Consider the following 12,618-nt stretch of genomic DNA (forward strand, 5'->3'; position numbering starts at 1 on the left):
GGAATGGCTAGTGCCCTTTTTAATAGTCAAAACTGATTGGAAAGCAACTAACACCCTTCCACGCCCACTGTTTCCCCAAACACATCTAATCAAAATTTTGAGATAGCCATTTTGTTCAGCATAGTTGATTTTCAGATGGAAATTATGTTTTTGAGGAGGATACACCCCAACAACCCTCAGGGTTTTTAATTTTAAAAACCCTCAGGGTTTTTAACTTTTATTTTAATTACAAACATAGCGCTGAGTAAATTATTTCTACCACAAAGCAAGAGCTGAAAAAAGGAAAAGTTGACTTTTTAATACTTTTCTTTGATGTTACCCTAACAATGCATGACATCAATGTGTACGAAACAAGTGAAAGTAACTAGTAATGATTTTTCTTCTTGGTCTCATTTGCTGGATTACCTGTTAAAATTCAAACTCAAAATGACCAGAAATTGCTGTCATAGGCAGTGCAATTGCGCTGATTAAGTAAAGAACAATGTTGGCACAATGAATTTTTTTTTCTTCCATACCAGGGCACTTCATATTGAAGGAATTGTTGTAGAAACTTCGAAAAGGGCTCATTTGATTGGAATGGCTAGTGCCCTTTTTAATAGTCAAAACTGATTGGAAAGCAACTAACACACTTCCACGACCACTGTTTCCCCACACACATCTAATCAAAATATTGAGATAGCCATTTTGTTCAGCATAGTTGATTTTCAGATGGACATTATGTTTTTGAGGAGGATACACCCCCACAACCCTCAGGGTTTTTAATTTTAAAAACCCTCAGGGTTTTTAACTTTTATTTTAATTACAAACATAGCGCTGAGTAAATTACTTCTACCACAAAGGAAGAGCTGAAAAAAGGCAAATTTTTTAAAAGGCAAATTTATTTTAATTACAAACATGTTACACTAACAATGTGTGACATCAATGTGTACGCAACCAGTGAAAGTAACTAGTAATAATTTTTCTTCTTGGTCTCATTTGCGGGATTTAGCTCAATTAAACAAAAGAGAGCTAATAAAACAAACTTAAAGTGAAAACCAGTAATAAATAGTTAAAGCAGACTAATGATGTGTTTTAGATTAAGAATTACTTCAACGAATGATCATAAATGTATTAAAACTTCTTGGATTATGTTACAAAGAATTTCTTTTAATTGCCAAAAAGTTTGTCTATTAAAATTCTTTTTTGTTGTTGCAGAAGTGGACATTTTTGGAAATGAAATCATTTTTTTGCAGAAAAGAGAATTATTTCGGTAAAAAGTTTTTTTTTTGCAGTTTTTAAAACAAATGCTCACACTTATATATTTGGGCTATGTTAAAAACCAAGTTTTTGTTGCAACCTTACTTATTAAACACAATTGCGTTTGACACCATGTCTTGATTGACCAGCTCTATCAGAAGTTACCTTATGAACCACTATTGTTATACTTAAGGGGAATTTTCCAAATTGATTGTTTTTTCTTTTTTTTTAGAATGATCTTAATATAGTTGCATCATTTGATAGAAAAGGTGACCACATATATACTGGCAATGGCAGAGGAAAGGTTCTGGTACTTTACTCTAAAACGTTAGAAATCAAGGCTTCCTTTAAGGTCACTCAAGGAACTACTAGCGTCACTGCAATCAAAACCATTGAATTTTCACGAAGGGGAAAGTGAGTCTTTATCGCTATTATATTTCGCTCAATCGGATTATTGATATAAAAATAGGATTTGGTTTTGTCGACACGACCTCACATAGGAGGAGGTGACTCTGAGGCTGCGTCCCCCTTCCCCTCGGGTTTTGTGAACTATTTATTGCCAAAACAGGCTTTTTCGCTATGCACTGGTCAAAAATTTCTAAAAAGAACACATGCATTGTTACCCCCCTCCCCCAGTGACATGATCCCCCTCCCTGGATTCAATTTGTTATAAGACCTTCTTGTAATCAAGTGCATGCTTGTATAATAATATATGTCTTTTTGTCTTCTTTTTCCTTTTTTTTCGTTTTATTTTTGAAGACATAGTAAAAAGTAAATTTTCACACTACAATTTTCTACGCGTATGGGCACAGTACTCATTCATACCCTGTACAGTCCCAGAGCCCCCCCCACCCCCGACCTGCTCTGTGCGTAGGTTTAGATTTAATTAGAGATGTTCGTATCTTCAAAACCTTTAGTGGTTCAAATCCTTAAAAAGATGTATGCGTGAAACTTTGGTGCAAATAAAACAGATCGAAGCAAATTGAATTATTCTCACGTTTTCAAGATAAAACTCAATAGGTGGCTTTTGGCGAGCCATCGTTAAAACAAAAATCTATGGGCCTGATTTGTAAAGCTTGTGAACTTTCTAAGGTGGCCAAATATTATTACTCTGATAAATTATAACGATGCAATTTAGTATATAAAATTATCCTCCCTCGCTAGTGTAGAAAATTAAGACAAATTCAAGCAAACAGCTTGAAGAGATTTTGCACGTGAGTAAATCGTTGAAATGGCACAATTCTCAAAAGTATTTCCTAGATAGACAAAGATAAATTAATTTTACAGTTCAATGTGTAAATGAGTCCCTCCAAGACATACCTGAACAATTTCTAAATTAAGCCCAATAGTTAAATTTTTCATATACCTTGACGGAAACACAAGTCTGAATACTTGCTATTTAAACTTATAAATTGTTAAATTTATGTGAATTTTGATAATTCACATAAATTTAGCAAATTAATACAAAAAAAAATATAATACTACTTTTTTTTCACATCTAAATAACACGTGGAAAAATTTCTAATAATAATATTTAAAATGAAAGTTTCATGTCTAAAATAATGCAAATAAATAAACAGTTTCGCAAAATTGAAACTCAAACTGCATTTCTTCTGGTACGTGGCTTTTAGGCCACTCAGCATTATACTGTAAGTATGAATAAATATCAATACACATTGTAAGACTTACAACAACTTTGATTAACAGCTTTTAAACTGCTTTATGTTTTGTTGGAGTGTAAGAAAATATATTTAAGAATACTATGGCCCTTCCCTGTTCTTAGAGAGTAATAGGGAAGAGATTTAAGCTTTTGGTTTGCAATAGGGGCTGAATAAACTGCAATAGGGACAACAAACTGCGATTACTTGCTAGAAGATAAGTAGCCTACCCTAGCGTTCAATAAGAAAATCAATTTTAATTCCGTGTCGTAAAACTCTTTCGAACAAGAAAAATAATCGTACATTCAAACAAATGGTTATGAAAAATAATTGTTGTTAACAGAAAAACTTCAGATTTACAAAACTTTCAAATTCGTTTGTGCTACCGTTATGCTACGGTAAATTTAGATCTTGATACAAAAATGTTTCGAACAAGTCAGGTCATGGTAACAAATTGTAAGTTAAGAAAGACCTGTGCCAATAGTAACTGAAACTAAAAAAAATTATAACAAGTTAATGAAAGAATCTGATTTTCATGGTGATTCAAAATATTGTTAAAGATAAAATCAAATTTTTAGTTTTCTTTATGCTCATATGAAAAGGCGAGAAATTACTACGTAAAAGTTTTGAGAATTTCAAAATACAAATTCTTTAAAAGGATAGCTTTTTTTCATCGTGCTGAGAGAGATAATTAGCATGTATTTTGCTTCTTTTCAGTTCCTTTCTTTTGAACAGTGCAGACAGAATTATCCGAGTTTATGATTCGAAGACTGTTCTTGAATGTGGAAAAGACGGCGATCCAGAACCTTTACAAAGACTTCAAGATCTTGTAAACAAGTAAGGTTTTAGTCAAATTGATTTTAGCTGATCGAAGTATTAATTAGTGTTGTTGACTGGCTAAAACTGGCTGAAAACAAATCACTGATTAATTTACAATTAACAAGAGTTTAAACCCTCAGATATTTTTTCTTTTAATTTTTAAGGAGTAACGGATGCAATGTTCTTCGGGGGTTTTTGTGGGGGGGGGAGGCCATATATCCTCCAGGGAGACGGTAAAGCCTACTCTAGTAACCGTAGCCTGGCTCCTCTGACAAGTAGTGCTATGCGAGATCCTGCTGCCATATATGGTTGCCTAGTACTTGTTAATTTTAAAGACCACACCTAAGTAGTGAAGTTCGAAAACAAATTTTTACTTCATAGTACGCAGAATAATTGTAGTTAACGCATTTTGCATTCAGACCCGCTATAATTTACGACCCCCCTCCCTAATGTCCAAATATAGCAAAAATTATTTATTTTCCATCTCTTCTCCCAATCCATCTCTCTTGTTTCAACCCGTCTGTCTTTAAATTGTATCACTGTGGTGAAACAAGAACCGGAAAAAGAATTGACGTGTGACTGAATGCATTAGACTTATTTAAATTGGGCTATGTGTTTGCATACAATCGCTTCTCGGCCTTTTGGCTCAGATCAAAGTGTAGTATCTGTTCTTATCAGCTTAATATCTGATACGGTCCCTACATGGGGCCCAGAATATTTTATTCTTTTCATGATGAATAAGGAAGCTGCTAAGTCTTGTTTAGGCTGGGAAGGTATTAATAATAGAATACTAATTGCTCATTTTATGACTAGAAAGTTCAATGTATCATTTATAGTAGTATACGCCCCTGTAGAACCGAATGATGTATATACTATTGACTCAGATTAATTTTACTTACAGTTACAGGAGCAAATAGACAAGGTCCCAGGTAGAAATTTGATGCTATTACTGGGAGATTTCAACGCCCAGGTTGGTAGAAATAAGGATAGATGGTATCCCAGCTTAGGTAAATTTGGTGTAGGAAAAGAAAACAGTAATGGATACAGACTTTTGCAATTTTGTAGGTATAACAATCTAGTTATAACCAATACGGTGTTTGGTCATAAAATGGCTCATAATCTAACATGGTATTCACGTGATGGTAAGACAGCAAACCTTATTGATTATGTTATAGTAAACCGAAGACTGGCAGGATCAATACAAGATACTAGGGTATATAGGAGTGCTGTTATTGATGTTAAAAGTAAAGATCACCATCTAGTAGTGTCAAGGGTTAATTTAAAGTTGAAATATTGGAAGGGTAATTACCTCCCGGGAAGTTATGATGTTATTAGACTCCAGGATGAGAATTTGAGAGAAACTTTCCAGGAACAGTTGAATACTAAACTTGAGAGTTAAAATTTTATAATGTGGAAGATGGTTGGAATAATTTTAGAAAAATAATTTGTGAAATTGCTGAAGGTGTATTAGGAAAGAAAGATAGAACTGAAGCTCAGAATATTAGTGACAAAGATTTATGTTTAATAGAAAGGAGAAAGGACTAGTACAAGAATTATCTGAGTGATAGATCGCATGAAAACAAAAGAAATGTAAGGAAAGTGGAGAAAGCATTGAAATATGAGCTAAGAAGGTGTGAAGTGGAGGCCACGGATAAAATTGCCGAGGATTTAGAAGATGCAGCTAGACGGCATAATAGTAAAATATTGTACTGGCACGTTAACACATTGAGAGGTAGTAGTCAATCCGGACTTGTCCCAGTTAAAGATAGGAATGGGGTGGCAATTAGCGATAAGGAAAAAGCTAAAGAGAGAGGGGCCGAACATTTTGAGAATTTGCCTAACCGAGATAAGAGTTGCAGGAACAGATATAGAGGAAAATGAAAAAGTTTGTGATACCTTGGATGTGAAGGAATATTTGTTTTGTGAGGAAGAATTAGCGACAGTACTAAAAGGATTAAAGAATAATAAGGCTCCAGGTGCTGATAAGGTAGTAAATGAGTTTCTTAAATATGGTGGCTCTGAGGTTAGAAATAAGTTATTGAAGATTATGAATATGATTTTTGAAAAGGGGGAAGTACCTAACGAATTTAGGAAAACCTTAATTAAGCAACTTTTTAAGATAGGTGATAAAAGTGAGTGTGGTATTTATCGAGGCATTAGTCTGGTCTCTTTATGTAGCAAATTACTTCTTTATATTATACTTTTTAGACTGAGAGATTCCATAGACAAAGTTTTAAGAGAAAAACAGTGCGGTTTTAGAAAAGGTAGAGGATGTGTCGACCAAATTTTCACTCTTAGGTTAATAATTGAGAAGTGCCTAAGTTTTCAAACACCTTTGGTACTCAGTTTTATAGATTATGAGCAAGCGTTCGATTCTGTTGATAGAGGAGCTTTAGTAAAGGTTTGATCCTTGTATGGTATACCAGACAAATACATTAAAGTGATTAGTGCTATGTACGAGAATAACACTGCCGCGGTTAAGGTAGGAAATGAGGTTAGCAGCTGGTTTTGTATTAAATCAGGAGTATTAAATCAGGATTATGCTGAGGATTTAAGCATCCTAGATGAAAGTGTGAGCAAAATGAATGAAGTTTTAGAGGTTTTGCGAGTTCAGGGTGCTAGTATTGCTTTGAAAATTAATGTTAGGAAGACTAAGTCACTAAGGCTAGGAATAAGTGAAGATGAAAATGTGACGTTGCGTAATGAAAAGATTGATCAGGTGGGCAGCTTCACTTACCTTGGTAGTATTATTAGTAAAGATAGTGGGAGCAGTGAAGATGTTAAAAATAGAATAGCCAAGGCTCAGGGTGTTTTTTCACAGTTAAAAAAAGTCTGGAAGAATAGGAAGATAAGTCTACAAACCAAGATTAGAATATTAGAACCTACAGTAATGACAGTGGTCAAATATGGCTCTGAAGCATGGTCGCTCCGAAAAGCGGATGAAGATTTGCTAGATGTTTTCCAGAGAAATTGCTTAAGGATTGTTCTGGGTACCCGGCTGACTGACCGTATTTCAAGCAATAGGCTTTACGAAAAATGTGGTTCAATACCGCTTTCTAGGTCTATAATGAAAGAAAGGTTGAGGTGGTTAGGGCCTGTTGTGTGGATGAAGGATAACAGATTGCCGACGATTGTTCTTTTCGGCCAACCATCTAGGGCTAAAGGGAAAGCAGGTCGTCCCCGTCTGGGGTGGGAGGACGTCATAAAGAAAGATTTAACGGAAATGGGAACTTCGTGGGTGGGTGTAAAAAGGGAGGCTTTGAATAGATTGGGATGGAGGAGGAGCGTGCGTAGCTGTGTTGGCCTCAGGCGGCTTGGTGCTGCGATGAGTTGTTAGTCGTTAGTAGTAGTAGTTTGCATGTTAGGGGGGCTGGGGCTAAAGTATAGTGGGTCTGCATGCAAAATGTGTTAGCTACAATTATTCTGCAGGTTCTGAAGTAAGAATTGTTTTCTTGCTTTACGCTGTCCAAATATTGGTGTGGTTGCTATAGTTAACAATTACCGGTTGTGTGCTCTATTCTTGGGTTTTCAAAACTTAATTGGCACTACTTCTGTGGATCCATAATAGGGTTTGTAGGGTAGACAGTTGCACCTCCAAAGACCAACCGCTACCTCTAAAGGCAAGGTTCGATGTGGTGCGAATCGCTGTCTTTACCATTATACCAAGTCGCCTACTTCAAAGGAGCGTTTTGTGCTTGTAGCCCTGTTTTTCAAGGCGACAATTCTTTGAGGGAGACCCCTTGCTCTGATATCCTGCAGGAGGAAGCACAGAATAAGGAGTACTTTTAAAACGTTTTTCTGTCATCCCATACATCCGCCTTTAGTAGATTTATCCATTCGTGTAAAATATTTGTCTTTTTTAGGGAGGGGGAAGTCATCAAAACTGTTAATTATTTCCCTTAAGCTAAGCCTCAGTAGTTTCATATATCCTAATATTTTAGCATGTTAAGGGACAGCGGCATAGCAGGCACTCATTATGTGTCTAGTTCCGCTAAACAAGTTAATAAAAGGTAACCGATGTGGAAGAATCTCTTTTTAACTGATGTTTAAAAAACTGGTGTTTACTGATTCTATTAGTAGCTCGTTTGAGGGTATATTTGAAACAGCGTGGTTATTTAGAGCTAGTTTTTACTTCATATTAAGGCGAAGAAACATTCTTAAAAAAGACAACAAGAACTCTAGGAATAACTTCAATTCTCAGCAATGTTGTAATAACTTTGACATACGTATTTGTTCTTTTGTAGACACTGCTTTGTTACTCGCATGCCTTTTGTTAAAGGTATGCGTCTCGCACTTCTAAGAAATTATAAAATGTATAAAGCCCAAGGTCGAAGACAAATTCTCAAAAAAAGCCTTGTTAATAATAATAATAATTAACAGATGATTCTCATTTAAAACTGGGGGAAATTTGCATGCAAATCTGATGAAGATTTACTTCCAATTTTCATCTTGAATATAGCTTGTCTTTCAACAATACAAGAATTATTCGTTTTTGAGCCGGTTCTCATAAAGTTTTCTAAATTTGTGATTGCGAAAACTCGCTGGAAATGCTATAAGAGTTTGAAAGGTAGTAGTTTTCTTATTTGGACCAAAAGACTATTACGGGTATTTCGGTGAAGCTGGCCAAGTACCATGCCAATGAAATCAACTTCCAAGTGACCAATTTTGACTTTCCTTTTATGTTTATAAAAGGGAAATATTTCCCTATACTATTTCTTTTTTCGGAAACTTCTTGGGAGGGTGTAAAGTGTGAGGTTTTGAATAGATTGGGATGGAGGAAGAGTGTGCGTAGCTGTGTTTGCCACAGGCGGCTTGGTGCTGCGATGAATTTTTAGTAGTAGTAGTTGTTTTATATTTATTTACTTGTAAATACCATACTGACAATTTTATTTTAGATACTTTTGATAACAGCTAGAAAATTGTTGCTTGAAGTTTTGTTTATAATTTCAAAACTCAATATAGATATAGCCATTAAACTGAAACAGCTCCGCGAGAGGCTGTAGTGGCCTCAGGTGGCCTTTTGTTACGATCAAATTAAAAAAAAAAATTTTTCAGCTGAAAGTAAGGAGCAACATTAAGAATTAAAACAAACAGTAATTATTTCCTATATGAAAGGGGCTGTCTCCTCCTCAACACCTCACTTTTTACGCTAAAGTCATTTTTCAAACTTTTAAGAAAGCTTATAATTACTCTAATTAAACGACCCTTGGGGTTCGGGTGTTATTCTTAAATAATTGGAACAAAAAGTTAAACTTTAGCGTAAAGAGCGAGGTGTTGAGGAGGGGGGCAGCCCCTTTCATATACAGAATAATTTCTGTATCGCTCCTAATCCTTTTTCCGATGACTCCGGAAATCACCCGTACGTAGAAAATTTTCTCGAAAATAAAAACACTGAAAATTTTCTCCATGAAAATTAAGTTGGCAAAGAGAAAGTAAGACAAATAAAAATAATTTTGTATGGGAATTTTGTCAAATGCCTCCCCACCCCCAGCGTAAAATTTCTATTAAACCTAATACGAAAAATGTCTATGCCACCCCATAACAAATACTGTATGTAAACAATGGGTAAATATTTTACAACTTAAAAACCGATCCCTAAGGGCAGTTGGGGGAGGGTCATGTTGTCTCAAACGTCATAATGTTGTGACCCTACACCTCTGCTTAACCAACTGGATTTTTAAAAATTTGATTGAATTATTGGAGCGCACCAGGGCCGGGGACGGGGGGGGGCTAGGGGTACTCAAATGTGTTCGTTAACAAAAAAGGAACGAGAAATTTTAATTTCTGTCCAAACTAGCCCTCTGTCGATGTTATATGACCAATGGTTCGATATGATCACCCCTGAGAAAAAGAAAAATTCCATTTTTGCAGATAGGAGCTTGAAACATCTACTATAGGGTTCTCTGATACGTTGAATCTAATGGTGTGCTTTTCATACAATTATTTGATTTTTGGGGGTGTTTCCCCCCTTTTTTCGAAAATCAAGCAACTTTTTTCAGGCTCGTTTCCTTTTATTTATAACACTAAGCTTAATGAATCTTATATATTTTTGAAATTAGCATAATAAGCCGATTGTTTGATATATGTATTGATACCAAGATTCCGTTTTTCATAGTTTCTGTTACTATTGAGCCGTGTCGCTCCTTACTTACAGTTCGTTACCACGGTGTTGGATGATTTGTTCTGTTGTTGTGTTTTTTTTTGGGGGGGGGGATATTTGTGTTTTAATATTGAATTTATTTATTACCTCCTGTAAATTATTTAAGTTCTTTTATCTGACAAGTAGAAATTTTTCACTTTAGGTCTAGCGAAAACAGGTACAAGATAAATCCGGCAGATTAACCAAAGAAAATCAGTCAGCTACTCGTAAAGTCGAATAAAAATTCAGTCTAGGTTCGGCACACGACCCAATTTCAAAGTGATTTGTAGTCTCTCCCCCCGCCCCGCCGCCACGTCCACCTCGCGTGCCGCGGCTAAGAAGTAAAGTTTTATTTTCCTTCCTAAGATTTCTGAGTTGGGAACACGGTCACACGTATAAATTTAACGATTGTAAGAAATAATAAAATAAATAAGAAGAAGAAATAATAGTGACTTTTCTCTTTTTTTTTCTTTTTGCAGGCCAACTTGGAAGAAATGTTGCTTTTCTGGAGATGGGGAATATGTTTGTGCTGGGTCAGCACGTCAGCATGCACTCTACATTTGGGAAAAGTCAATAAGAAATATTGTCAAAATCATTCACGGCACAAAGGGTGAACTGGATGTCGTTGTAAGTAATACCGATGAAGTTTGTCGCACTGACTTTTTTGTAGAATTTTTCAATATTACTTTACACGGGTCGAATTGGGTTTTGGATTTCCGTAAAGAACGCAAAGAAGTTTTGGTAGGACTCTGAAAATTATCACTTATTTTACTATTCGTATTAACAGTACAACCATTCATCACAATTGCATTTGAGAACCTAGCAGATTTAGGATTTTCTTAGAATCGTGATAAATGAACAAATAAATTTGTGCGCAGTAATATTAGATGGTACTAAATGTTAAATTAACACAAACATCCCCTAAAAGGCTTAATAGCCTATGTTGTACAGTAAGAAAAAACAAATCTAGTACAGAATTTGCCCGTGTAGAGACGTGAGAAAAAAGACATATTTAAATATTGATACTGTAAATTGAGTTGGAGGAGAGAGGGACATAAAAAACTATTGAAGGAATAAAAGAAATGAAACTGAAACCAATAATTCCAAGTCTCGGACCATATGCCTATCAGTAATATATTCCCTGTTCAACTTATTGCACCGAATGGTCCAAGTCCAGACAATGATAGTAAATGGCATGAAACCACTAACTGGGCTCGTGCAGATATGTTCATGTTCCGGGCTGCTAGTGATCCTATTTTGAAAAAGATCAAAGTGCAGTTTTATCTACTTTCCCCCAAAAAAACTATTAACCTTTGCAGAGAAGCAAATATTGCTGAATATTTACTGTGCATTTTTCACGCTCTACGCTCTGTCGAGCGTGCTAGTTTACCCATACGAAGAGTATGTCTTGGAACTGAGAAGCATGGTTGGTCAGGTACCCCTGACCTCGTTGATTCTTGTGCTAAATAGAAATTCTGGTTTCATGTCTGGAAGGATTGTGGTTCGCCACGGCAAGGCCTGATAAATGAAATTCGTCTGAAAACAAAGCGACATTTTGCGAAAGTACTTAGGCAACACCAGGCTAAATCAGTAGCTGAACTATTAAGTAAAGCCACAAGTGAACCTAATTTCGTATGGAAACTGCTCAAAAGAGATAAGTCAAAAGCCTATAATGCTTTCAAAATTAACACTGACCAGTGGTATGGTTACTTTAAAAGTGAATTTTCCGAGCCTGATCCATCCTTGTCAAACTAATATGAAAGGGAGCTTGATGGTTGCTTAGGCCAATCAATTAATGAGATCAGTTTTATTGTTACTCGATCTGCGGTTACTGAGTGCATTTCTAAGCTACGAAAGAAAACTTCTCGTGGTGTTGATGGTCTCTGTGCACAGCATCTAAGATGTGGGTCCCCTCTCCTGATTGAGCATCTGACCTTAATCTTTCAGATAATATTTTGTTGTGGTATAGTTCCTGATTTGTTTAGTACTGGAGTAATAACCCCGATATTAAAATGGGGAAAGCCCAAGGACCAATGTTCTTCTTTTAGACCAATTACGGTGTCACCGGTTCTATGCAAAGTTTTTGAGTTACTAATTATTGACGAGATATCTGTTAAGTTTTATACACCGGATAACCAATCCGGCTTCAAGAAAGGAGTAGGCCGCGACCATGCTCACGATTTGGTTGCTAATTTACTTCTACATGCTCATGAAAATAATGAGGTATTATATTTTGCCGGGTTAGACGTATCTAGAGCTTTTGACACGGGTATACATCCACATATCTTATTGACTGCTTATAAGCGCGGATTTAATATTTCTATCATCAAATCGATACGTGATAAGCATAAAAAGCTAAATGCCAGAGTTAAGGTCACCATCTCACCTGGTACGGTGGAACTCCCTCCTTCAATTCCAGTAAAAAGGGTATTAGACAGGGCTCTGTTACTTCCCCCCCCCCTGTTTAATAATACTGTCATTGTGCCACAACAGAAAGTTCTAACCACATGTATATTTAATGGTATTCATGTTTTGCTATTCTAACTAACTATTTTTGGTATTCTAACTATGCTGATGACATCCTTGATATTAGTAGAACAGCCTTTGGAATTGAGGAAAATTTTGGAATTCTCGATAGGGAGTATAAACGTATAGGTCTTCGATTTAATGAGTGTAAGACTGAGTTCCTGGTGTTCAATCACTGTTCAGATTGCCTCAAAGATGTTCAATTAGGTGAACATGTTATTAAATCACAAGATACACTGA

The 12,618-nt window shown here is 35.8% G+C and overlaps 1 protein-coding gene and 1 pseudogene across 1 annotated transcript in view; both read left to right on the top strand.

The window, feature by feature from the left end:
• Window positions 1-12,618, top strand: part of LOC148949329 (retinoblastoma-binding protein 5 homolog) — a 327,298-nt gene that overhangs the window by 44,404 nt on the left and 270,276 nt on the right. The window contains exons 6-7 of the mRNA XM_089092675.1: window positions 1,469-1,650; window positions 3,612-3,731. Coding sequence (XP_088948801.1) covers window positions 1,469-1,650; window positions 3,612-3,731 — 302 coding nt within the window. The remainder of the gene's footprint in view (window positions 1-1,468; window positions 1,651-3,611; window positions 3,732-12,618) is intronic.
• LOC148949330 (U2 spliceosomal RNA) lies at window positions 4,339-4,471 on the top strand (annotated as a pseudogene).

This window comes from Artemia sp. Qi Xiang Cuo, chromosome 8 (assembly GCF_049724085.1).
Source record: "Artemia sp. Qi Xiang Cuo chromosome 8, ASM4972408v1, whole genome shotgun sequence".
Taxonomy (NCBI): domain Eukaryota; kingdom Metazoa; phylum Arthropoda; class Branchiopoda; order Anostraca; family Artemiidae; genus Artemia; species Artemia sp. Qi Xiang Cuo.